Source organism: Numenius arquata, chromosome 9 (genome assembly GCF_964106895.1).
Source record: "Numenius arquata chromosome 9, bNumArq3.hap1.1, whole genome shotgun sequence".
Classification (NCBI taxonomy): domain Eukaryota; kingdom Metazoa; phylum Chordata; class Aves; order Charadriiformes; family Scolopacidae; genus Numenius; species Numenius arquata.
Window position 1 is genome coordinate 38699079 of NC_133584.1, and position 27140 is coordinate 38726218.

The 27140-nt window shown below is 35.8% G+C and overlaps 1 protein-coding gene across 1 annotated transcript in view; it reads left to right on the forward strand.

Moving 5' to 3' along the window:
- Positions 1 to 27140, forward strand: part of CSMD1 (CUB and Sushi multiple domains 1) — a 1131310-nt gene that overhangs the window by 823495 nt on the left and 280675 nt on the right. The window contains exons 13-15 of the mRNA XM_074153404.1: positions 20175 to 20357; positions 22386 to 22712; positions 23744 to 23938. Coding sequence (XP_074009505.1) covers positions 20175 to 20357; positions 22386 to 22712; positions 23744 to 23938 — 705 coding nt within the window. The remainder of the gene's footprint in view (positions 1 to 20174; positions 20358 to 22385; positions 22713 to 23743; positions 23939 to 27140) is intronic.

Consider the following 27140-nt stretch of genomic DNA (forward strand, 5'->3'; position numbering starts at 1 on the left):
GCTACTAACAATATGCTGTCTGCATTCCTATTACTCAAATTTCTTTTCTTGATTTTCAGTACAGTTGATATTACTTTAAGACAAATAGTCTGCCTTAGTCTGTAGTCTGCCTTATCAGTCAGGCATTTTGGACTGTATAATGCAATCTGAGGAAGAAAAATGTGCAGTCTCCAATAGTTGGATCCACAAGAAATATTTCAGACATAGGTCCCCAAGAAATAGTTACTAGTAATAGTTTTGAGTATAGAGGAATAGCACTGTACCTGTATCATTGTATGCAATGGAAGGTGAGCTATGGAAACACAGATGATAAAACTAAGGTTGAGATAAGCTTGACGAAGCTGATAAACAGCTACTATGTTAGGAAATACAATAGCTGTCTTGATATTGTTCCTGTAAGTCGTCATCATATATCATGTATTATAAAGAAAAAAATAATTTAAACATTACCTATATGTAGGTACATTATTAATAAGTAAAATGCAAAAAGCCACAGGCAACCTTAACGTTGATATTAAACTTTCTAAACAGTATTAGAATATTATAATTATTGCTAAACCAGAAAGCTATTAATTCATATTAAACAATTTAAAATGCTGAAGAATAATCTGCACCTAATGTTATTTTTCTTAAAAGGCTATTGTATAGACTGTTTCTGAAAGTCCTTCATTCTCTGCTATAGATCCCCAGACATCTTAACAGAATGGTTCAATGCATTTCTGAAAGAATTCTCTGAAAGCATCTACAGTTTCTGTGAAAAGGCCAGAAATTAAAATTGTTCTGTCCTTGAAGAAACAGATATATTGTAATATCACGCTTAAGTATATCAAAGGATCTATGCTGAAATCCTCTTTCCAATGTAGTCTATGACAATTTTCCTTACTGAAGCCAGCATGACCAGGTGTCACTCCATGAATCTTCATTAAGTAAAGAGAAGGAAAACAAAATATGCTATTATACATAGTTAGTGTCGCTAAAATGGATGTTGTCTTCTGCCACAGACATAGAGAAATTAGTGACACTATGTATTTCACAGCTGAGATTTCATGATAAAAAAAACTCTAGCATTTATCAGTGAATGCTTGTGTGTGTGGCTACTTGTGTAGAAAAGGCTGTGTTAAATATAATTTTCAGGTTTTGTTACAGAACCAGAAAAAAATGAGAAGGAAATTTATTCAGAGTAAAAACCAACATTTAGGCTGTTGTTAAGACAGTTTTCAGAATTCCATGGTTAGAAAGTAAAGGAATTAAAAGACTGGACTCTAAGTTCTCATTATTTCTCTAATATATATATATATATATTTGTTTGTTTGTTTGTTTTACCTGGGTATTTAGTAAGGTTATGAAAGACTCCAGTGTATTTCTCCATATCTCACATATCTGAAATCCTCATATGTCATCTCCTGGGAGACTAACATAACCATGCTAAATGGTAATCTTGGTGAAAGCTGTTGCCAGTTTCTCTTGTTGATGTTGCTTCAGTCTGAACGTGTTTTAAATATGCATTAGAACAGGGCCTGGTATCTTCTGAGCCTTCTGGTTAAACTGGTTTAGGTTGACCAAAAATACTTATTTTAAATAAGTATTATTTAAAATACTTTAAAACTATTTAAATAACTTATTTTAGGTGTGAGTGTTGATCTGCTTGAGGGTCGGAGGGCCCTACAGAGGGACCCAGACAGGTTGGATCAATGGGCCAAGGCCAATGGGATGAGGTTTAATAAGGCCAAGTGCCGGGTCCTGCATTTCGGTCACAACAACCCCAGGCAACGCTACAGGCTGGGGGAAGAGTGGCTGGAAAACTGCCTAGCAGAAAGGGATGTGGGGGTGTTGGTGAACAGCCCGCTTAACATGAGCCAGCAGTGTGCCCAGGTGGCCAAGAAGGCCAACAGCATCCTGGCCTGTATCAGGAATAGCGTGGCCAGCAGGAGCAGGGCAGTGATGGTGCCTCTGTACTGGGCACTGGTGAGGCCTCACCTCGAGTGCTGTGTTCATTTCTGGGCCCCTCACTACAGGAAGGACATTGAGCTGCTGGAGTGTGTCCAGAGGAGAGCCACCAAGCTGGAGGGGTCTGGAGAACAAGTCCTATGAGGAGAGGCTGAGGGAACTGGGCATGTTTAGTTTGGAGCAGAGGAAGCTGAGGGGGGACCTCATTGCCCTCTACAACTCCCTGAAAGGAGGTTGTAGAGAGGTGGGTGTTGGCCTCTTCTCCCGAGGGAATAATGACAGGACCAGAGGAAATGGTCTGACGTTGCGGCAGGGGAGGGTTAGATTAGATATTAGGAAGAATTCCTTTACTGAGAGGGTGGTCAGGCACTGGAATAGCCTGCCCAGGGAGGTGGTGGAGTCGCCATCCCTGGAGGTATTTAAGGAACGTGTAGACATGGCACTTCAGGGCATGCTCTAGTGCCCGAGATTGTTGGGTTGTGTCTGTTTGTGGGTGGGTGTGGTGTGTGGTTGTGGGTGTTTGATTTGTGTGGTTTTTATTTTGGTTTTGTTTTTGGTGTTTGGTGGTTTTGTTTGTGGTGTGGTGGTGTGTTTTGCTTGTGGTTGGACTTGATCTCAAAGGTCCCTTCCAACCAAGATGATTCTGTCATTCTGTAAATGAGTAAACTGTTTATTGAAAGAAATTTTTCTGAGCTCTAACTTAAATTCCAGTCTTGCCAATACAGTGACTCTGAAATTTGATTTTATTTTTTTTTAATATTACTATATACATAAAGAACAGCACTTAAATAGAGGTAGCGTACGTAAAGTGTAATCCTGAGGATGAAAACATTAATAATATCAGCATACCACCATTTTGAGGACACAGCTTAATCTTGTAACACCAACAGACAAAGTGTATTTCTACCAATGACATATTAAGACTGGATTTTTACATGGAAGCTTTTCTTGCAATCTGTTGATGGTCATGGGCTAAAGTAGAGACTATTTTCAGATACAGTAGGTAAATAACTTTTCATTAAAATAATTCTTAAAATCATGCATTTTTTTAAAGTTACTTTTTCTCTTGGGCTGCATTTCAGTTGTGTTTTGACCACAAGCGAAGACTACTCATGCACAAATTTGCCCAGCAGCTTGTGGTCTGAGGTAATATTTAGGCAGATTTGAATCAAGAGAAAGATTTGGTTTATGCTAGTTCTTAATATAGGTCCAAGCATACATTTATGTGTTATATGGATGAGATAGACATAGTTGTTGCCATGCGTATCCAGGTCAGGATAATGTAACATGGTAATATGACATTATTCTTTTTAACAATATCAAACAGTGATGTCAGGTCACAAAGTTGGCCCTGGACACCTTCTTGACAGGGCCTAGAGACACAGCCAAAAAAAGGAATGATAAGGTGAATAATGTGCCTGATTTTGACTTATTCCACTCATGTCATGGGACTGCCACATCTAAAAACAAGTTTGTTATGGCTGTTAAGGTCCAAGGTGGATTGTCCAGCCAGGCGATCATTAGGCTTCTTCCGTGCTTGTGTTCCCATCAACCATACCACATTGACATAGCAGCAGATGACAGTCAGCTTGGACTTTTATGCGTGACCGTTTTAGAATTTTATTAAGCTTGAGATTTTTCTGCCATTCAAGCCTGTAAACCTGTTAGTCTGATAAAAATATTTATTCTTTTGACTTCCAGACTTCTTGATAACCAGTATAACAACATCTGTTGTGTAGCCTGTTTAGAACTCACTTTTTATTCCTGCCTTTACATGGTTATATAAACTAATGAAGTTATTTCACTGGGCTGTCCTTTAATTCATAAGTGTTATAAAAGAAATCTAGCAACTCAGTGATATAATCCTGAGCATTTTATATAATTTTAATTTACTAAGAATTCTTGGAGATATCAGGAAGTATATCAGCCCCTGCAAGCAGCTGAAAATGTCAAGTTTACAACCTTAATTTGTATTGACGCTCAACTGAGCAGTAAAGCTTTAAGCTCCTCATTATAGTGTTGTTTGGAACAAGATACTTCTTTCCTCCCGAGACTAGTAGAAAAATACTTTCAAAAACATATTTCAGTTGCTCAGATAAATGTCAGCATAGCATATATCTATTATACTTCGTAAACCTTAAATCAGTGCAATTTTTTACAAATACAACTAGCTTATAAATGTCATTGCACTACCAATATTGATATAAAACCTTGTTACTACTTGGAGATTTGATAAAACCTGTGCTGAAAGAAATGAATGGGATTAGGCTTTTCTAGGACTCTCACAATTAGATATATGCTCAGGGAAATCATTATATACAGTATAATCTTTTGAAAGAAAACTCATAAGTCGTTCAAGGAAAACTTGGAGATTCCTATTTTACTCTAAGCTTCTCTCTTGTATCTATTTAATGTATATTGCTTTCTTTTTGTATTTTGTTCCTGTGTACTATAATTCAGACAAATTATTCAAGTGTGTGATTTTGGAGGACAGGCAATAAATATATTTCATGTGAATATTTTCGTATGTTAAAGCTATTTGGTTCTGTGGAGAAGTGTCAGAGAGTTTCACCATAATGTATGAATGAATGTGTTTGTGGTGCCATACAGTGCAGGTTAGTTTTGTGGATGGGCAAATGTCAGTCAATCATTTTCAGGCAAGAAACCTTTCCTATATGTCTGGCCTTTTCAGAATATACTGTTCAGTTAAGCCTACAGCAGGCATTTCTAAGTTTCAACATCCTTGAGCTTTCTTGAGTTACTAATAGCGTGAAAGAGGTATGCAAAGTTACAGATAATTGCCACAACAGTTTTAAAGTCATTTTTAATAGTGGAGAATATCTTTGCCTGAGTTTTGTATAAAGGTTGAGGTGGCAGAAAGAACCCACTTTTCTTCTAGAAAATACACATGGACTTGAAGAATGTAATATCATGGTCATACGCTTCAATTAGTTGAGCGTATTGCGTATTTATATATTAGCAGGCAAGATCAAATTTCCATCTATATCACTATCCTTTATTAAACAATCGCAAACAACAGAGGCTTAGTGAAGAGTATGAAAAAGGGTAAGTATGTACCACTACATAACTCTTCTTCTCCCTCCTAAATTAACAAAATAACAAAACCAAAAAGTCCAGATTGTTGGAATACAAATTTGTTAAATCTTATGCCTTTTTAATTTTTATATTAATTGCATAACTCTGCTTCTAATGTCCTATTTTTATTTTATAAAAGCATGTTTCACAGTTTTCAACCAGGTCCTGATATCATTATCCTCAATTATACCTCACAGACATAAAATCAATGTCTGTTGTTCTGTTTACTTCTGGAAGGTATTTCTTTGAACTTTGTTCCTTCCACTGAAAAAATAAACAAACAATGGAACTGAATGGAGTTGAATCTCAGTTGAAAAATCAATCCTAATCTTTGCTTCTTAGCAGATACAGCTCAGTAGAAAGTTGAACAGAACAACTTAATCATTTTAAGTAAATGGAAATTTGCAATAGCTTTTTGCCAGTTAAGACTTCCTCCCTTTGCTGTCTTTTTGATACTTGTTTTTAACATAGAAAGTGCCGCAGTGTATGCACCACAAACTTAGTAGTCCACCTGCATTACCTAGGATAGTCCTTTCACTCTCTTAAACCAAAATTATTCTAGTTTCTTAATTTGCCTTATATATTTCAGGAAGTGTTGAAATACTCAGATTGTCCTGTTAAAATCTACAACTGAGATCTCTGGCATTCTTAAGCATTCTCCATAATTTGTAAAGTTTCTGCAAATGATGGTCTGAAAGAAAGATACAACATAGCTAGACAGCAACAGATGTTACGAGGTTTTCTTTTGAGCAACACTGATAAATTTTTATAGAAGCATTTGATTTTTGTAACAGTTTTCTGTATTTTTTCACTGGAAGGATCAGGACATGAGAATTATATTGCCCATTAGTTCTGAAGCCTTTTGATCCATGACACCTGCATTCTGGTTACAAAAAAATCAAACTCCTGATTTTAAATGAGCAATAAGTCAGTCTTTCATATTACCTTCCCAGTGGCGCAACTGAGTTTAAGTTTTATTTTCCTGTCTATGTTACTTTAAGTAACCATCCTTTTGCAGTGGTGAAGGTAGAATTGTTTAAATGATGTGATGGCTGATGCACCTCGGACACTATTCATAGAATCATTTAGGTTGGAAAAGACCCATAAGATCAATGAGTCCAACTGTTAACACTGCCAAGTCCACAAATTCTAACTGATGTTTTCTTTGAGTATATCCTTCTGAAGAAATGTGTGAATAAGCTGTTAAGTGATGTTATCACTGAAGTCAGTAAACTCTGAAGAAAGCATTGTTTTAAAAATCTTGCTAAATATTTGATTTGCTTCTGTAAGGCAAAATGCAATATTACTGAAATTTTTCTTTAAGCAAATATTTATCTAGAAACGTAGCGGAAAAAATGTTCTTTCTAACCCACCAAAAATTAAAAAAAAAAATTAATAAAACACTTTATTTAGGCTGCAAATGATTGAAGATAGTCTTACTCTAAGAGTAAGACCTTGGCTGTCACAGGATTTTCTGTGTATATATATCATAGAATGCTTCAGGTTTCGTGAGAAATAATCTAGGAACTGTGATTATACCTAGCTTGTTAACTGTTTGCTATATTTTAATAAGTAGTGTTTCTTTAAAAAGAAAAAAACCCTCATTTGTAAGAATGAGAAAACACCTTCACTGAGCACCCCTTCCTATGACAAACATGTATAATGAAGTCTAGGACCAGCTCAGCGAGACCTGGAATGCACAGAGCTGGAAGGAGCCGTATAGCGTGGCAGGGGCTGGGTACCCCTTACAGGAAAAGGGAGCTGACAATTCTTTTTTTTTCCCCATAAAGTCCCAGAAGAGACAATGTGGAGTTTGCTGCAACCCAGAAACTGCCTTGAGACTGCGTTTGTATTACTAAATAAACCGTGGCCAGGGACTGTTTTCTTGCCTTGAGGATGCATCCGCATAACATGGCCTGAAGGAGGGGCCTTGCTTACCCACAGACAAATTGTGTGTGTGTTGAATGTATTTGTATGTACACGTCTTGGGGCAGGGCAAGAAGATGTTCAGTGTTATTTCAGTGTGTTCGTGATGTACATGTTGCATTGCAGGCCATGATTCATGTTTTCTTAGCAAGAAACTGAGAGTATATGCTGAACGCTTTAGGATGTGGTGAGGTATGTCTGAAGATATAGAGCCTGTGGAGTGGTGCTGGAGGACTTCGTAGAAAACAGGGATGAAAACTTGATGCAGTCTTGTCCATCTAGTCTATTGGGAATGGTCCCTGGTGCTTGCTGTCCCCTGAATCCTGACCATGCAGCGTCTCGGAGAGTGCTGGTAAGCATCGCCAAGGATCATGCTAAAGCTTATGCAGTGTGGGTGGTTGGAGATCAAGTGCTCAACCTCACCCTTTTCCCTGCTTTATTTAGCAGTAGAGCTTTAGGAAGAGCGGCTGGCCTAAGAACAACCTTGGAGGAAAACACACAGCAAGGTCACAGTGGGAAGAGAGACAACTGCGTGCCAGCTCTTTTCTCTTCTTTCTTTACGCATTTCCAAGAACACCTCTTTTTTGCTGTCTTTTTTTTAAGCCTTTGTGTTTCTTTTGGTATTTCTCAGTGAAAACACGCAGTATGTTTTTAGATATTGTTTATTCAATATCAGTTTAAGTGTGTGGTGTTATAGCAATAGCCAGATTAATTAATACCTGTTGTTTAGTTTCCTAAGTTTTTGAAATTATTCATTTGTGTAACTTTTTCATGAAATTGTCTTTCTTTTCCTAGTTATGGATATTTGTGTTTGTTGTGCGTTAAGCGCAGAACGGACAAGGAGGGAGAGAGATTCTCCACATTTTCCTTCAAGTGGCTAGACCTGGTGGGACAGTCTTTCCATAGCTGAGATGCAAGCCCATAGGGTTAAGGGGGAGGGAGTATAGAGGCTGGAGCTGGGAGGCACTCTACATACACAGTTGGTGCCTCAATGTCTCTCCAGTCCTTTGTCACCAAGGTGCTGGGATGTGACATCGGCATGCCCCATACAAACCTTCATCACTGAAGGTCTGATTATTGCCCACCTCACTGTAGACCTCCTCCACCACTGCTAATTGCCAGTACATTAAGTAAACTTATTTTGTAAAACTGGTGTGTTATAAATGATGTAATGGAATTTATTATAACCCACTTAATGGTATTTTTATACAGTAGATTGAATTTAGCAGTTGCTGAGGTTAAAAAAAAATCTGGAATTTCTTGTTCATATGCATTTTTCCATCTTTTTAAGCGAAACTAGATTCTTCCTATAATCTCATTAAAAGCAGTTGGAGCTTTCAGAAATTTGGTGAAGCTATTATTATGCTTTTTTAAAAATGCTTTCCCATGCAAAGATAAAAGATATAGTCAAGTTTGGGTCACTAACCAATTTCTACGTCATTTGTGCCTTTATTATGGCATTTATTTAATTGCTTAAATGTCACTGTTGATTACCAAGTGCCAAATGGAAATAATTCCTAAAGTCATATGATTTCAAATGGACAATTAAATTTGAATCCCAAATACTATTAATAACATTTAATACTGATAGTTGTTACTGAAGTAAGATCAGACACAGATATCTATTAGTAAGATCCTCTGTAAAGAATTGATTTATTTCACTAAAGAGTTACTTCAAAGTTCTTCAATACTTTATTCTTATAAAGTCCTTTCACCAGCTGTGTGATTTATCCTTTCCGCTCATAAACAGACATTAATTTCACACTTTGACTGAAATTGATTTGATATGTGAACACCTCCACCTGTTACAAAGTCAGCATATCCTCCAGAGCAGCCTTTTTACATTGCTCTCGTCTTATTAGCAACTTAGATCAAAGGAGGTGATTATTATTCAAGATGAAATAATGATTTATCTTTACATTGCTATGAAATTTGAGAAAAAAAAAAGTTCATAATAAAAAACATTGTCAAGAACAATTTTTAGGCTTTTTTCATTTATTTGTTGTATATATGGTAGTATATAGAAGTAAGATCCATTCAGAGTCTTTATTAAATGTGTAAATTGCTGAATTAGGTTAACGAAAAGCTATAATGTTATCTAATTTAGTATTATGTGTGCTTGCATGCTCTGTTTTGCATCTAAACACTTTTGTGTGTGCAATGCTACTCAATTTTATTTTAGTCATTAAGAATTAATGGCATTTACTAGAAAATGTTCTTCTAAAATGTGCAGTCTTGGTGTTTTCTGAACATAGCTCATAGGACATTGTGCAGTGAAGATTTCTAAGTGCGAAGCGTAATGAACTTCATTAAATGGAGTTTTTGTGCAGATGAAGTATGTGGTGGCTGAAGGTGAAAAACATCATATTAATACAGCAAATAACATAGTATATTTTCAGAAAGGAATGAAATTTGGAGACACCTTCATTGACCACAGATTTAGTCTGTAATATGATCTTGCAGCTTTAAAAAAAAAATTATGGCATTTTTAATAATTTGAGGTTTAATTACAGACCAGTCTTCTACTTCCTTGTACCTTCCCCTCTCCTCTGACTTTCCAGACCACCATAGCCATGGCCAGTACTTTCTTGAGTAGGAAATTGTTCATCCTTCATGGAAAGATTTTAAAAGAGCAGTTCCTTCACAATTCATTTGTAGGGTTGGTATTAGTATAATGTTTTCAAAGGATCTTTATTTTTTCCTTTCAGTGTCCAAAGAACGTTTTAGTGCTTAAGGAACTTTTAGAAAGCAGAGTACTATTTACTTTTAAAACAAAATCATTACAATTAGAACACACAAAGCAATGAATGTTTTGCAGCTATCCTAGCATTATCAGTATATAAAATGAAGTATATGACTGTGTAAATACAGGTAATACAGGTATAAACTGGTTCCAGTCTATGTCTCTAGGTGTGCCTGTTGATGGGTTTTTCCTCTCTTCGGAAAGAAAAAAACAAAGTTAGGATCTTTTCCCTGAGGTAGTGAGTACATTTGGGTTTGTTTATGTGCCAGAGAGTTGTATTAGAACGTGCATACTTGCATGGCCTTCATCACAGAACTAAGAGTTCAAATACTTAAAAAGACCCCAAAAAATAAAGGAAGCTATAGACCTTTTGGCCTTTTCCTATCATCTGCTCATTCGCCATATTTCTGTCTAACTGAAATGGTCAGTCTTTGATGGTTCTGAGGGCATACATTTGTTGCTACTTTTTATATTCTAATGTCTATAGGGCCTCTGCATGAAATAACAAAAAATGGCTTTGTACAGTCACCTTTATCTAGAACATGGTAAGAAACTTGTATCTGCTAATGCTTCTGTTGTGTTGTATTGGTGTGCTGTAGAAAAGGTTACTGAGTTTCGCCGAGTAGCATTTCTCAAGCTTATTCAGCTTGCAACTGACCTTTGTTAGACTCATGATTCTAAATATTATTGAGAACGGTTGCGTTTGGTTCAAAATCTAATCCAGTGCTTGGAACCACTGCCATAGATTCCTCTTCTGCTATTTGGCTAACAGTAGTATGTAGCCAAAAGAGGAGGAATTTTAATGGATTTTAGCAAGAACTGAATGTCAAAGAAAGTATTCAACTTCTTTTTTTTTCAAATTTCCATTCATTCTCACAACATGCTCAACAAGAGTGGGCACAACTTTGTTGATATTCTCTCCTCATCTGCCAAGACTGCAATTACATAAAATTAGCTGATATCTTTGGAAAGAGAAGGGAAGTGTGTCTTCCTTAAGCACAGCACAGCCTCACAGCTGAGAGGAGAGGAGCAAAGAAGGAAGGTGGCACAGCAAAAAACCTGTAATCATACAAGATGTAGATAAGAATAACAGGAAGCTCTTTGTAGATGGAAGGGAAGCGGGGCACATGCAGTAAAGTCTCAAAGTTAATCAAGGAGAGAATTTTTTTTTTTCCCTTTCAGAAGGATGTTTTTGGAGCAACATTTATTCCTCCTTGCTTCTTTACTGAAATAGAATGAATAAAATCAAGTTATTCAGAAGTCCACAGTGCGCTAAAGTTAGTACATTCAGTTGCAGTGTAATTGCCTTTCCTATTTCAAATACTACCAAGGCATCTGTGTCCCTCTAACCATATTCATGGATAGCTTTCAAAGCTAATATTTTTCATTTGAGTAGTTACTGCTTCTATAACCTGCATTAGAAGCATACCGACCTTGAAGGTCAAACACATCCCATGCATGACATCCCTTATCTTCCATTTTATTTCATGAAACTGGACTCATCACTCCTGCTGTCTAAACAGGAGGAACACCCGTTGTAAGATTCAAAAGGGGATACTCAGGGAAAATGAAGTCCTCCCATCTAATGTTAATTTTATTTTACAAAATTCTCAGCTTCCACAGGCTTGAAATTTTGATGTTTATTTTTTTCTTTCAAGAGTATGAGAAAAAGCAGTGCTTATATGGGTACATATGCACAATAAAACATGTACACCTACAATATATGTCACAGGGCTACAGCATCTTGAAAATACTATGGCTACTATCGATTAACTATTATTCTGTAATATAATTTGTATAACAAATTGAGAGGATTGGCCCAAAGAAAGAATATACTAAGCTGTTTGAAGCAGTTCTGTTGTCTAATGGTAACTATTTATTCACATTTATGCTTTGAGAAAATCTCATTATCTAATTTTAATCCATTTAATATGTGCTAAATTGATTTTCTATGATGCCAATTCTTAATTAGGATGTCATGTGTTGCTAATTTAAATGGTTGCAAGAAGTCCAAATACATTGTGTCAACCAGGTTTATAATCTAAAAGTCATATTGTTTGTATGACATGACCAATTTTCCGCAAAACCATGTTAACTGGTGTTAATTATATTTTCATCTTTTAACTCTTTAGAAATACTCCTGTGTTGACTGTTCCATTATATTGCTTAGGATCAGTGTTGGCTTTACAATCTTGTAAATACACAGGTCAATTTGCTTGCACTTTTAATATATTGGTAGCACATTGATTATTTTCTAGACAACTGCCATGTCTCCCTTGCCAGGACTTAAGATAATTTCAGGTAAAAATGTTCAAGGATATTCTGTTGTAAAGGAAGATAAAGCTTATCACTTTCCCAGTTTGAGGGGACAAATTATGTACACGTGCATTTGCATAATTCCTTGGGTCCTCTTTTCTACAGTTTTTGACCTTATCCAGTCAGCTGGTACCTCCCTTGTCCTCCACAAGTTCTTGAAGATAATTGCTAATAGTTCATAGACTGCTTCATTTTAAGGACTTTAATGTGAATTTAATTAGGGCTTGTTCCCTTGAATATGTACATTTTCTAAATAGTCCTTAACCTGTTTTCTTCCTATCCTGCCCTTTACTTAATTTTATTTAAACTTTTGTTATCTGACTATTATTATCTTTTGGGTTTTTTTTCTGGAAATGTGAAGAAGGTATTCTTCATTCTCCTTTCCTGCTAGCTATTTTTCTTTCTCTTACATTTAATGACTTTCTACAAGCTCTTTTATTGTCTTTTGCCTCATTCCATGGTTCACCTTTTCACAAGATTTATCCTTACGTTATTCTGATAATTTCTGAGGCTGCTGCACTTGCTTTTTACTGTACTTCCTTTTTTTCCACCATAATGTGCTAACTTGCATTCTAGAGGATATCTTCGGAATAACTTTTGTCCAGGATGCTGCTCAGGCTTTTGTATAGACAGGTTCTACTCTTTCTGTTAGTAAAGAAACATCAACTCTGAAATTTGAACAATATGACGTTCCTTGTCGCAAAACAGTATAGTAAAAATCTACAGTGAGACTGAAAGCCCATAGCATGTTGATAATAATGAATGTTTAAGGAAAAAATGGTGAAGTATACAGTGATAAATCAAGAGACACAGATAATCCCAGAGTACTTTCCCTGTTTCCAGTGATGCATGGCTCAAGTACTTTTTGTCTCTCAATAAGATTTTCTTCCATATATGTCCAATCACTTTTTGAATACATATGTTTCACATCCCAAAAGAAGAGATTTTCAGGCTATTTAACTGGTCTTCAGTTATTCAGAAAAAGTAACTTTATTTTTTTTTTTTTTCCTTTCCTAGTTCTAATGTATTCTGTTTTATATGGAGGAGCAGAACTACTATCATGGTTTTGGCTGCAATGGGGTTGACTTTCTTGCTAGCAGCTAGTGTAGTGCTACGTTTTGTATTTGGGATGAGAATAGTGTTGGTAGCACATTAATGGTTTTGGTTGTTGCTAAGCAGTCGAGGCTTTTTCTGCTCCTCACACCACCCTGCCAGCGTGTAGGCCAGGAATGCAGAGAAAGCTGGGATGAGATGCAGCCAGGACAGCTGACCCAAATCGACCAAAGGAATATTCCATGCCATATGATGTCATGCTCAGTATATAAAGTCAAGGGAAGAAGGAGGAAGAGGGGACATTCAGAGTTATGGCATTTGTCTTCCCAAGTAACAATTACATGTGATGGAGCTCTGATTTCCTGGACTTGGCTGTACACCTCCCTGCCAGTGGATGAATTCTTTGTTTTGCTTTGCTTGTGTGCATGGCTTTTGCTCTACCTCTTAAGCTGTCTTTATCTCAACCCACGAGCTTTTTCTCACTTTTACCCCCATGCCAACTGTGGGAGTGAGTGAGTGAGCAGCTGCATGGTCCTAATTGCTGTTTGGGGTTAAACCATGACAACTACATACAATATTCAATGTGCAAATGAAATAAGTTTTTTTATTATGTCAGAATACTGTTTTCTTTTTTGGTCACTGTTCCTTTCCTAGCAATTCCTAGAGTTTTCAGTAGCTTACAGTTTCATCGAATTACCTTTAATATGTCAGAGTTCTTGTTCCTGAGTGGTAACTGTCAATTCAGAACCTATCATTATGCCTGAAAGCTCATAATAACTTTTTTTCCAGATTTATTTTTCTACAATTATTGGTAATGAATTTCACCTGCTATTTCTGCAGTCTGTTAGTTGGTATCGTAAACTTTTCTGCGTGTCATGGTTTGGACCAGACTGGCCATTGAAACAAAAGACAGATGCCCTCCCCCACCTCTACCGGAAGGGAGAGAAGGAAGAGAGAGAAAGAAACTTATGAGTTTAGGAAAAAAAACCCAAACTACTTTAATGAAAATATTGATAAAATAATAAAAAGAAGATAATGAAATAAATACAACATATACAAAACCAGTATCGAGCTCCCAGGATGATGATCATGTCACCATCAGGCACTGGGAAAGTCCCAGACTGGACTCAGCAACAGATAAGAACTGGATTCCAGATCTGGATTCAGGAGCACACAAATTGGGATCAAAGGCAGATGAACAGAGTCCTCCTCTCAGCACCAGCCATTGAAGAAAAGAACGCTGACCCTTTGATCCCTCGGCTTTTATACTGAGCATGGTGCAGATGGGATGGAATACCCTGTTGGTCAGTGTTGGGTCACCTGTCCTGTCCACTCCTCCCCACAGATGTGAACCCTCTACACTTTTCCGCTTCCAATCTTCCAACGGGGCAAACAAGAAATTTAGCTGACCCTTGTTGTTCCAGCAATAAGGATAAGTGAGAGCCTCTCTGCGTATCATTTCTTGGTATAAATTAGAAACAGTCAAGTCTTAGTCTCTGGTAGTGGCCAGTCTCTGAAAAATACGCCATTCATTTCAGAGAGTTCAGTTAGTTAGAAGAGGCTTAGCTGCAAAGTTACTGGACAGAAAATTGGTTTTGTTTTACCTCAAACCAGGACACTGCAAGAAGTAACGGAAAGCCTTTTTCTCATTTCTGTTCAGATTTGGTCTGTGTCTACACCAGACGTGTAACATTGGTTGTAAACAAATGAACATTTTATTTTTCTGCATTCTGTAGTGGAATATTTAAGTACAGTAAATATTGAACTTAAAGGACATAGTTGTCGAAAAGGTCTGATTTTTTTTTTCTTATTGAATGGTTTTATTACTTTCAAGGATTTTTATATTATAAGATATGATATGTTGTGTTATTATCAACAAGCCATCCATATGCTGTGATAGCGAACTGTTAGCTTAAATGGACTTCCTATAAAAAATTTTCATGTTGTTTTTCCATCTATCTGATTCTTAGGTCATGTTTGTTTTTTAATATTGATACAGAATGCAATAAGGTAGAAGCAACAAAAATTAATCTACTGGATATGATCTGTGGCCTTTTTGATAACAGCAAGGACAAAACATTTCAGAGAAATTGTGAGAATCTCTTAGAATGCTGCTGGGAACTATATGACCTGTGAAAGAGGCCTTCTCTTTTTATAGTTGGAGACTGATAATAAATTGTACTGTAAAATTTCTTTGAAGAACTTTATGAGAATACTGTTAAAATTGTGATCATCTATAAAATTATCATGTAAGGCCACCCTGGTTTTAGGTTTAGACCAACCTCATTTTGGCTTGAATAGCCACTCTTACAGTGCAAATATATGCTATCTGAAATATTTTTTCTATTAATTTTTATTTATCATTTTCACTTTCAGTGGTTATTTCCAAGTTCCTTTGCAGGAATCATACATACAATATATATTTTTTTTTTTACTTATGTCTTCTTTTGCAATTCTGAGTATATATCTCTATTCACTTTCTTTGTATAAGGGTTTTTCCGTTCGCGTTTTTAAATCAGATTCCACTGTGTCAGGTATTATGATTGTTAATGCAGGGAGGTATGAGGAATAAGACGAAAAAAACTAAATAATCAATTTTCTTGTATTTCAAACATGAATTTCTGTGGCCTGTCGTATAAGAGTTTAGATGTTAAACTGAAAAGTTCCTATCTGACATGGAAATAAACTTCCAAACTTTTTTTGTCAGTTCTCATCTTCCCTTAACTTATCTTGACTATATCTACAATGATAATTATGATATATTATCAAATTCATGATTTTAGGTTTTAGAGGTATTGACTTCAACTTTCTGATAAACTTTGAACTACTGAAGTTTATTTGTGTATCTCTTCTTTGAAACAATAGATTGTTGTGGAACCCATGTGTTTAAAACATTTATTTAATTTACATTGTATTTATATATCTGAGTTATTAAGGCATGAGGCCATTATTAATACTGTTCTGGTAAAGTTATGTCTAGCTGCAGATTTAGTGATTGGTGACAAGTCACTAATCATCTGAGCTAGAATATTGGATAGTGTGAATGAAAACAGTGGCATTACGAATTTCATTTTCACTGTATATTTGGAATCTGGTAACAAGGGAAAACAAGGTAAGCTACTACCATGATTGATAAATTCAAGACTGCCAAATATTATAATCTATGAAGTATTTTATTATGTATTTCAGATACCTGGGTCAAAGTAATGCAAAGCCTTTTCATCAAAACGACTTGAATTGCAATATGACACCTTTCAAATAAGAGTCACAATACTTACTTAGAAGCTTAATATCACTTCAGAATTGCTATATTTCTTCCTTTGAAACAAAACACATCACCAGAGGTGTCTTTGATTAAATTTAGAGGGATAGGATCTTCTCATCAGAAATCTAATCTTGTCATTCTTCCAACATTAAAGAGAGAATATTCCTTGAAACGGAGTAAATATTTCTAGTTTACAAACAAGATGAAAAGTCTCTTTCCCCAGGCTACTGGAAAAGAGTACATGAAAGCCGGAAACAATTGAATACAGATCATTTATATTTTGGAAACCAGAGGAAGCTGGTTAAATTTGAACTCGAGAGCTTATTTGCAAACTTCATGGAGTTCACACAGCTCTAAGGACTCAGATCAAAAGAAGTCCAACATTGAATGAGTACAAAGAATTATCCTAAATTATCCATTTATTGCCATGCTTTAAATAGGTTAGCATAGCTTTTATTTCCAAGTTTGACATTTTAAAAACCTTTTCTGTCCCATAGGATTTCTTCAAGAGCTGAACATAGCTCCAATTGACTTGGTCAGAAGAATGCCTTCTTTTTAGCAAACAGCAATTTTTGAAGCAGAATAATTGGTGCATGTGTTGAAGTAATAGGCACAATGCACCTCAACTGAATTTAAACATTTAAAAAAATTGTTCTCTGGTCAAATCAGTGGAAGTTGGACAGGTACCATAAGAGACAATGAAATAAAAAGCTGTGTTAAGTCCTAGAGGAGAGAAAAGTGTTGGGAATCCTTACATGCCCGTATGATTCTAGATCTAGTTATAAACAAATAGTATTCTTTATATATAAATGCAAACCTCTGAATCTGGCCTTCTCTGTCTTCCTGAAGTTTTGGTCTGTCATTAATACATGTGACAGAAATCTAGCTCTTTACTAAAGAGAAATTTAGAGACAGTCTTGCATCTGACTTAATCTGCTTTGTTTTGTCACTCATGATTTTCTGAATACTAAGAAAGTGATTATTTAATATTGTGCTTTGTTGCTGGCAGAATTTTTTTTAAATTTATATTTTAAAATACTTTAATAAAAAGTTTAAAAACTTGGACATTATAACTGAGACTACTACTAAAAGTTTTTATCTTTTTATGGGGAAGGGAGATTGTGTCACCTTAACCACTACGGACTTGCAACCAGTCTATCTGTGAGAAATTCAGCTAAGAAACGGCTTTTGGGGGTTTTGGTATTTTTCAAATATTTTGGAAGGAAATTGTCTAATGCATGCATTAATTAATTGCAATACAAGAGTGCTGAAAAAGTGAGCTGAAAAAGTACACGGAAAGTATTTAAGTTGTGTGTTTTATTTTTGATTTTGTGGTGTTGAAACAACAGATCTGTCTCGCTAATATTAATTGGTAGAATATCTTAAATTGCGGTGTTGATAAACATGTGTAGTGTAATATGAATAAGAATGATATGATATGCATGTTACAGTAAATCTCCATACCAGGAGTTTTGTGTGAAACTTGAAGATAGAAGTGAATGCTATTGAAATTAAATGGGCGCTTTCTGTCAACCTGAATAACTTGTTTTTGAGTAGAGAACATTTTCTGTTAAGGATAGATCGTCTTCAGTTCAAGTTTTGTGAAGATGTAGAGTTCTAGAGCTGAATGGAATTTTCAAACTTTTTATTATCAAAATGCAAATAAGACATCCTCAGAAGTGTTTTATAAATTTGTGACAATTGCTGACTTGTTTTTATGTTGAACAAGCAAGCACACATCCTGAAAGCTGAAATAGAAGTAAAATAAATACATTTCATTTTGATATTTTTATGATATATGTGGCTTTTCAATGTAAAATAATTTGATTAAAAAAAATCCTTCTAATGTATTTTAAGAGACAACCTAAAATTCATCACTGAAATATTTTCTTTGAGAGAGATTTTATTAAACCTTTATTTTTCCAAAGAAGAAAAATATTTTAAAAAGTGTTTCACCTGAAATTAATTTTTATATTTTTATCTGCTTGTTTGTGGTTGCAAATCAGATATTTAAAAATCCAAATTATATCTCCACCCCAAATGAAACTGGACATTCTTTGGTGAAGGGCGATACATTAAGAAGCACACAGTATTCAGTTAGTCTCCAAGGATAAACTTATCCTTCATTCCTAGTTAGAGCTCGGTTCTGACTAAAGACACACTGTACCAGTTTCCTAAAAAAAAAAAAAATAAAATTTCAACCTGCCAGAAAGCTTAATTCAAAGTAATTTCTGTTAGAAGTTTTAGTTCACTGGTCCATACCCCTCTCCTAGGGCTTGGTGTATCTTCTGAGAGTTAGAACGCGTCCTTCTCTGTCTTCTACTTCAGTAAATTCATTAATTAAAGATATTTTGATACTTCTGTAGACCATGGAAAGAAACACTTGTTGCTTTCTTTTAAGGGATAAATCTGAAGCAATGCCTTTGCAAAACTTTGCAGGCAGTTTCCATCCTTATACTCCTGCCTGAAGACAGTATTGACCCGATCTTCAAGACAACAGGATTTTGGAAAAGAGTGTTTCAGATCGTTCTCACATGCTGAACTAGATACAGCTTTGCTATCAGTGGAGGAGATGAACGTTAAAAATTTGATTTAAATGAGGGTTTTGATTTTCAGTAGCTCCCCACATTTGTTGGTAGAATATGAAGCTGTGGATGGTTGGAAACACACAGATTTCCAGTGCTCCCCTGTGGCAGTAGGAATCAATGTCTCAGGAAGAGCAGGCAGGTGAAACTACGTTAAAGCATTTGTAAATGCACATAATTTTGAATCCTTATTTATAAATATTATTTATGATATTGCTCTACTGGTGTTTTGTTATATTTGTATGCTGGACTTTTTGGAAGATATTTTCATTCATAGTCTTCTGGTATGACAAATTATTTAAATAAAACAACTGGCTCTGGAACTGCTTTGAACTCATAAATGAAATAGTTACTGCTGTTTTTCTCTTCAGATAGTTAGCACGTCAAGTTATACACTTCTGCCAGGATTTAATGTTAGTAGGTTTAACAATGTTTGATGGCGGAGATCTTTAATTGTGTAAAATTATGTTAATATTTAATATGATTCAGTGAGTTGAATTTTCTTGTTATCTTGAATGTTTCAGATTTCATACCTTAGATTGAACTGGGAAAAATTTAAATAACAAGAATTTTATCATTTTTTACATTATTTTACTACACTTGTAGCAACACACTTTATAGAACCAGAAATGTCTTGTTATTTTTTATGCTCAAGTGGAAATTAACAAACGGCTTTAAATTTAATGGCAGAAATGGGGTCTGTTTTTGATGGACAGCTATGTGTATTGTAATTTGTAAGGTGGATCAGCATTTCTATAACAGGGAATTAATATTTACATTTCCTTTCCTAATATTCTTGTTATTTATAAATTTTGTAAGACTTGATTTTTTTTTTTTTTATATTATTATCTTGTGTGTGTGTATATATATATTCTTTATTCCTAGTACTTTATTACCATAAATGGAATCTACATATAGTATGTCTCCATGGTTAGAATGGTGACTATGGCTTTATAATTTTACCTTCAAATATGCTGTAATTCAGTGCAATGATTCAGTTAAACATGAGTATTTTTTTTATCTTCAGCAGTGCAGGTATGGAAGCTATTAGCTTGTGAAAAGACTTTAGATCCTAAGTCATCTTAGAGGCGGTTTTACAGCATTTACCTCTAGTTGACTTTCAGCTGTAAATATTAGTTCAATGCATAATGCCAAATATTTTGAAAGCACTTCTGCTACTCCCATATAAATTGCTTGCAAATATATTTTCCTTATTATTGTGTTTGAACTTTTTTGTATTCAGAAATTGAGAAAGGAGGTTGTGGAGACCCTGGAATTCCATCATATGGAAAAAGGACCGGCAGCAGTTTTCTGCATGGAGACACACTTACCTTTGAATGTCAAGCAGCTTTTGAACTGGTGGGAGAGAGAACGATTACATGTCAACAAAACAACCAGTGGTCTGGCAACAAACCCAGCTGTGTTTGTAAGAATTATTATTATTTTTTTTTCTGTATTATTTTTCTGACCTTAGCCTCTTGCTTTTCTTAACATTTGTGACTAGCCAGCAGGAAAACATTTCAAAAGACCTTGAAGACTTTTTCAGTCACATGAGTTTTTTTTATTAGGCTCAATAGTAGCTCATTTATGGGGAAGATCACATAGGACTGTTTTAGAATGTTTTTTCCCCTCGTTTTATATTTAATTGAACCATTTAACACTCTTAATGTAAATGTGTGTTGAATTAGTCTCTGAATGAGCAATTCCTAATAGCATATAAGTGTTCAAAAGGACTCTGATTCTGCAGTGTAAAGCAGTTTGCAGATCCATGTAAGAAAAGATCGGGGTGGGTTTTTTTGATATCCTAATAAAGCATGAAAATGATTATAAGGAATATAAGGATATCCAACATGGAAAAAGGTTCAAAAAAGGGTAGGTAAACTCATTAGTTGTGAATTTTGTTTTAAAAGATGAAAAATGTGTGTAGGTAAACTTGTAGATGGATTTAAATAGAGAGGTGGTGGGTTTTGTTTTGGGTTTGGTTTTTTTGTTTGTTTGTTTTGGTTGGTTTTTTTTTTTTTTAACTTTTATTTTTTCTTCTGTGGTAACAGCATAAATCTTTCTAGTACACAGGTATATTGAGCACTTCAGTTCTCCAGACCACATTACCTTTTCCTATAAAGAGTCTTGTAATTCAGTACTGGATATTTAACAGGTATCCAATTCTATTTGGACATACATATATTTTGCAGCTGCGTTGGTACAGGACTTGCCAAGCTGAGTAAGCTTGCACTGGACTGGAAGAAGTCTCTATATACCCATGCAATGCTGAAATGTGTCAAAACATGTAAAGCCTGGGCAAAGAGACAGTGCAGCTGTAACTCCCTTTGAAGACAGAAGTTGCATTTATTCATGGTGCTGTATTACATTGGGTTGATATATTAGTTTCTTTAGGCAATAGTGTGGAATATTTTATTGTGTTCCACTGTTTGATGTATATATGCCCTATGAAAGATAGAATCAAGTAATCATAGAATGGTTAAAGTTGGAAGGGACCTTAAAGATCATGGAGTTCCAACCCCCCTGCCATGGGCAGGGACACCTCCCACTAGACCAGGTTGCTCAAAGCCCCATCCAGCCTGGTCTTGAACACCTCCAGCGATGGGGCGTCCACAGCTTCCCTGGGCAACCTGTTCGTGTCTCACCACCCTCACAGTAAAGAATTTCTTCCTAATATCTAACCTAAATCTACCCTCACAACATCTGATTACAAACATTGAGTTCAGTTTGACGTTTGAAGAGTTGAGTAATGGTTATCCTTTATGTTAATATGCAGCGAGCCTTCCTCTTTCTGAATGTATTGTACTTCTAACTAAAGTACCAGCCACAAGCTTATGACTCTGAAATCAGTTAGGAATTCTCTTGATGAAAATTGGCCCAAAGGAGTGAAAAAGAAGGAGAGCTATGAATCATTTTTGTTTAATTGTCTTGTGCTATCACAGGGAAACTAGGGGTAAAATGTTTGTACTATATACTCTTAAGAGTTCTTGATGAAACTTCTACTATTATTTGCATCAGCATGAACTTTGTGTACTAAAGACAAAACTGGCCCTTGTGCTTGATTTTTTTGATTGCTAAATACATTTTCACGCGTATTCCTTTTAGAAAAAAATTGCATTTAAATTTGGAGGTTACATTTTCATTTCAGGACAAACCTGCCAACTTTTCCAAATTCTGACACTTTTTCTATCTTTGGCATTCTCTGCATGCTTCTAAAAACCTCTTGCAGGCCCTGGTGCAGTCGCTTAGCCTCACTTAGGGAAATAAAAATATACAAGGCTGACATATTATGTTAGAGAAATGTTATAAGTCTTAAACATTTCCAGGTTGCACATGTAGTAGTTTTGACATCCAGACTTCAAAGGCATCATTTTCCACAAGAAAAAAAAAATTAAGACAAGCATTTGTAATGTTTATGAACAGTATTTTGAGAATCTATTGTTGTTTTCTTTAGTCTCCTGTTTCTTCAACTTCACTACACCGTCTGGAATTATTCTTTCTCCAAATTATCCTGAAGAGTATGGGAACAATATGAACTGTGTTTGGTTAATTATCTCAGAACCAGGAAGTAGAATCCATCTGATTTTCAATGACTTCGATGTAGAACCTCAATTTGACTACCTTACGGTGAAAGATGATGGGATCTCAGATTTACCACCTCTTGGCACTTTTTCTGGCAATGAGGTTCCTTCTCAGCTGGCTAGCAGTGGGCACATAGTAAGACTTGAATTTCAGTCAGATCACTCTACCACTGGAAGAGGATTTAATATCACTTACACAAGTAAGAACCTCTATTTTTATTTTATGCTTAGTCTTAAAATCAAGCTATCTTTCTTCACAATAATGAAAAATAAAACATGTTTTTATTTATAATACAGGAGTAAATTGTAATACTTGTATAATTGCGCTGCTTTCATGTGTCTTTCTGATATTCATCAGTTTATCTGAATCTTTATGATTTATTTATTTTAATTGTGATAGTGCTGAGGAATTTTCTTAATTATTTAAGGGACTTTTTGGTTTACACGGCATAAATGCAGAGCACATAATTAAAGTCCAGATCATTCAGATCAAAGCATCCAGTGCAAGTGATTTAACATACTTATCAATGGAATCAGCAGGAATAAGTTCAGAAAGGTTTTAAGCTTAGATCCCAAATATGGAGTTGTTAGTCTGAGTAGCATAGAAGTATAAAAAGCAACTAGAGTATCATTGCAAATAAATGGCTCTGGGAACCTCCTTTGCTTTTGCATTTTATCTTCCAGTTAGATGGTGTGGTAACTAAGAATACAGACTACTAGTAATATAGATCTCTTTTTTTAGGGTATACATAATAGTTACCCTCTGGGGTTTTACTAGCATCTAAGAACACAGCTGATCTCATGCAGAAGTCTTTTCTATAGGAGTGCACTAATTAAGAATCATTCGTCTCTCTGGCTATAGTTACTTTAAGAATGCTAAGAATGTAATATCTTTGGCTGCAACCCTGCTTAAGTCTTTGATGCCTAAATTGTTCCTTTGCTTTCAGAGAAAGAGATAATTAGTGTCCTTTACCAGAAAAGGTGAGGCCTGAATTCTAGGTCTGCTTCTTTCTGAGCTTATTGAGATTTCTTTTTCCATATACTATTCTACCAAAGTAAAGACAGACCACAATAAGAACTATCTTGTTACTTACCAAAGGTTATTCCTCCTCCAAAAAAAAAAAAAAGACATCATTTAATGGGGTTGTTATTCTTATTATTACTATTGTTTTTGTTGTTATTGTTGTTGTTACTGTTGTTATTACTATTATTTTTATTATGTTTTTATCAGCCTTTGGTCAGAATGAGTGCCATGATCCAGGCATTCCTATAAATGGGAGGCGTTTTGGAGACAGATTCCTTCTGGGAAGTTCTGTTTCTTTTCATTGTGATGATGGCTTTGTGAAGACCCAAGGTTCTGAATCCATAACATGTATTATGCAAGATGGAAATGTAGTATGGAGCTCTACTGTCCCACGTTGTGAAGGTAATCTTTACTTTGCACCTACAGTTTTGAATAATTAAACTATTTAAATTTAGCTTGCTTTTTACATTTCACACATAAATAAGATTGCTGTAGCTGAAGTTATTCATTCATCTTATTGTAATGCTCTTCCAGTCAAATGAGAGCAATAATAGAAACAAGATAGCTTGCTTTTATATTCTTGGAATAAATTAGCATTCTAAAAATCTGGTTGCTGTTCTTTTCAAATTCTCATTGTCACCCCCATTACTGGGTTGTGAGTTATAGCTGTTATAACAGTTTTGGTTGTAGCATGCCGAAGAACATAATTATCTGCCACACAGAAAAGTGAAGTAAAGTTTCTATTTAAAAGTCCTTTTTAAAAATTTGCACCTTTAATCTTCTGAATTTCTGTATGTAAGATATTAACCTGTAATACATTTTTTTCCTGAGAAATATAGTGAAAATCAGAGCTATGTTTAATATTCATTACAACCCCCAAAAAATTCCAAATTTGTTTGCTTGTTCTTGCCTAGGTGAATAAACAGATTAAGATGAGCTATACTTAGGATTAAATCTCTCTTTAGTGTGTAATACAGTGAGAAAAGAAAAGAAAAAAAAAAAGAGAAAGTAGGCTAATTCCTTGATGCTAAATAGTCATGGCTCCTAGTGCAAGACATTAGTTGTTTATTAAATACATTCATGAGTGTGTCTGTTAAAAGTAATGTTCACAAAAATGCATATCTTTTAGTAAACAATAGATATATAGTCAGACAGTCAAATAATTATACTTTTTTGAAGAAACTAATCCAAACCTTATTATTGGTGTAAATCTCACAGCTCCATTAATTTCAGTGTCATTACAGTAACTAAAGGATCTGGATCATATAATTTTTATTGTTTTTGTTATGTGGGCAATTTGACCACTCAGTTCTCGAAAGACTGTATATTTCTAAGAAAATTTAGAGATACTGGAAAAAAACACGTTAGCAGCCTCATAGAAGTAGTGTATGTGAACCTAGATGTTGTACTAACAGCATTTCTTGTCCTGATTAGGCCACGTAATGAGTAATGCAGTGGAGAAGGTTTTTTTGCATAGAGCAAAGTCAGCCCATTCCAAAGCAGGGAGTAGGGCAAGGTTCTTCAGTAAAAGATATTTTCTCATTTTCAAACTCTGTACACTGTGGATAAAGTAATCACTGTAATCTTTGTGTAATTTTATTTCCACAAACACATAGATAAAGGATCCATGATGAGCACTTTGAGAAAAAAATGAGAGAAAACAAATACGGAAATGACTCTTTAAGAAAATACCTAAGTACCATTCAGTAATCCTTTCTTTGAACCTTGCAGGATGTTTACCTAGTTTTTAATGAGGAAAAGATTAAACTATTAGACTCTTTTTTTAGATTTTGTCTATTGTTTGTTTTGGTATAGAAGGAAATATAGTTCTCTTAAGTTACATTTAGGATGTGTTCCTTTCTGATGTGGATTCTCTTCATAGCTGATAATTGAAGGAATTTCTGGGTTTGAATTACAATATGGACCAAGCATCCTTGCTCCTTAGTTTAGAGATAGTTAAGTTTGCTTCTGGTTGTCTAAGATTTATGAGCAACTGTTGTTTTTTGTTGTTGCTCAGCTCTGCCTTTATATACTTAACAGTCTCTATAAGCAACACCTGAAATACCTGAAGTAAGTGGTGTGTTATAATCAGATGGGGATCACCAGTCCTCTGGTTGTTCTTGTTTTTAATATGACAAAATTTAATCTAAGAACCACCATGGAATAGATTTCGTTCTTCATTAACTATACACAAGTAATGTAAATGCCATTTTCCTGGCCAGTCATTTTGCCCTGGAAACAATTCAGTGTGTGTGTTTTGTGTTTTGTGGGTTGCTTTTTTTCCCCACTTTCTTATATCTGGAAAAACTACACAGAGACAAGTGCAAGTCATGAATGAAATCAAATAACCTCTCTGAGTTAATTTTTTTTTGTTAAAAACATCGAATCTAAACTAGGACTATTAATTTACTACTCACAAATTCATAGAATCATAGGATAGTTTGGGTTAGAAAGGACCTTTAAAGGTCATCTAGTCCAACCTCCTCTGCAATGAAGAGGGATATCTTCAATTAGATCAGGTTGCTCAGAGCCTCATCCAACCTGACCTTGAATGTTTCCAGGGATGGGGCATCTACCACCTCTCTTGGCAACCTGTTCCAGTATTTCACCACCCTCACCACACAAAAAATTTCTGTATACCTGGTCTGAATCTCCCCTCTTTCAGTTTAAAACCATTACCCCTTCTTCTATTGCAACAGGCCCTGCTAAAAAGTTTGTCCCTGTCTTTGCTGTAGGCCCCCTTTAAGTACTGAAAGGCCACCATAAGGTCTCCCCAGAGACTTCTTTTCTCCAGGCTAAACAGCCCCAGCTCTCTCAGCCTGTCCTCATAGGAGAGCTGTCCTATCCCTCTGATCATTTTTGTGGTCCTCCTCTGGACCTGCCCCAGCAGGTCCATCTGTGTCTTTCCTGTGCTGAAGGCCCCACAGCTGGATGCAATATTCCAGGTGGGGTCTCACCAGAGTGGAGTAGAGGAGCAGAATCACCTCTCAACCTGCTGGCCATGCTTCTTCTGATGCAGTCCAGGATGCAGTTGGCTTTTGGGATGCTAGCGCATAGTGTTGGCTCACATCCAGCTTCTCATCCACCAGTACCCGCAAGTCCTTCTCGGCAGGGTTACTCTCAATCCCTTTATCCCCCAGCGTGTATTAATACTGGCGGTTGCCCTGACCCAGGTGCAGCACCCTGCACTTGGCCTTGGTGGACCTCATGAGGTTCAGATGGGCCCACTTCTCAAGCCTGTGTCCAGGTTCCTCTGGATGGCATCCTATCCCTCAGGCATTTCAACCACACCACTCAGCTTGGTGTCATCTGCAAACTTGCTGAGGGTGTACTTGATCCCACTGCCTATATCATTGATTAAGATATTGAACAGTACTGGTCTGAATACGGACCCCTGAGGGACACCACTTGTCACCGATCCCCATCTGGACATTGAGTTGTTGACTACTACCCTCTGGGTATGACCATCCAACCAATTCCTCATCCACTGAACAGTCCACCCATCAAATCCATACCTCTCCAATTTAGAGAGAAGGATGTTGTGGGGGACTGTGTCAAAGGCCTTACAGAAGTCCAGATAGACGACATCTGTAGCTCTCACTTT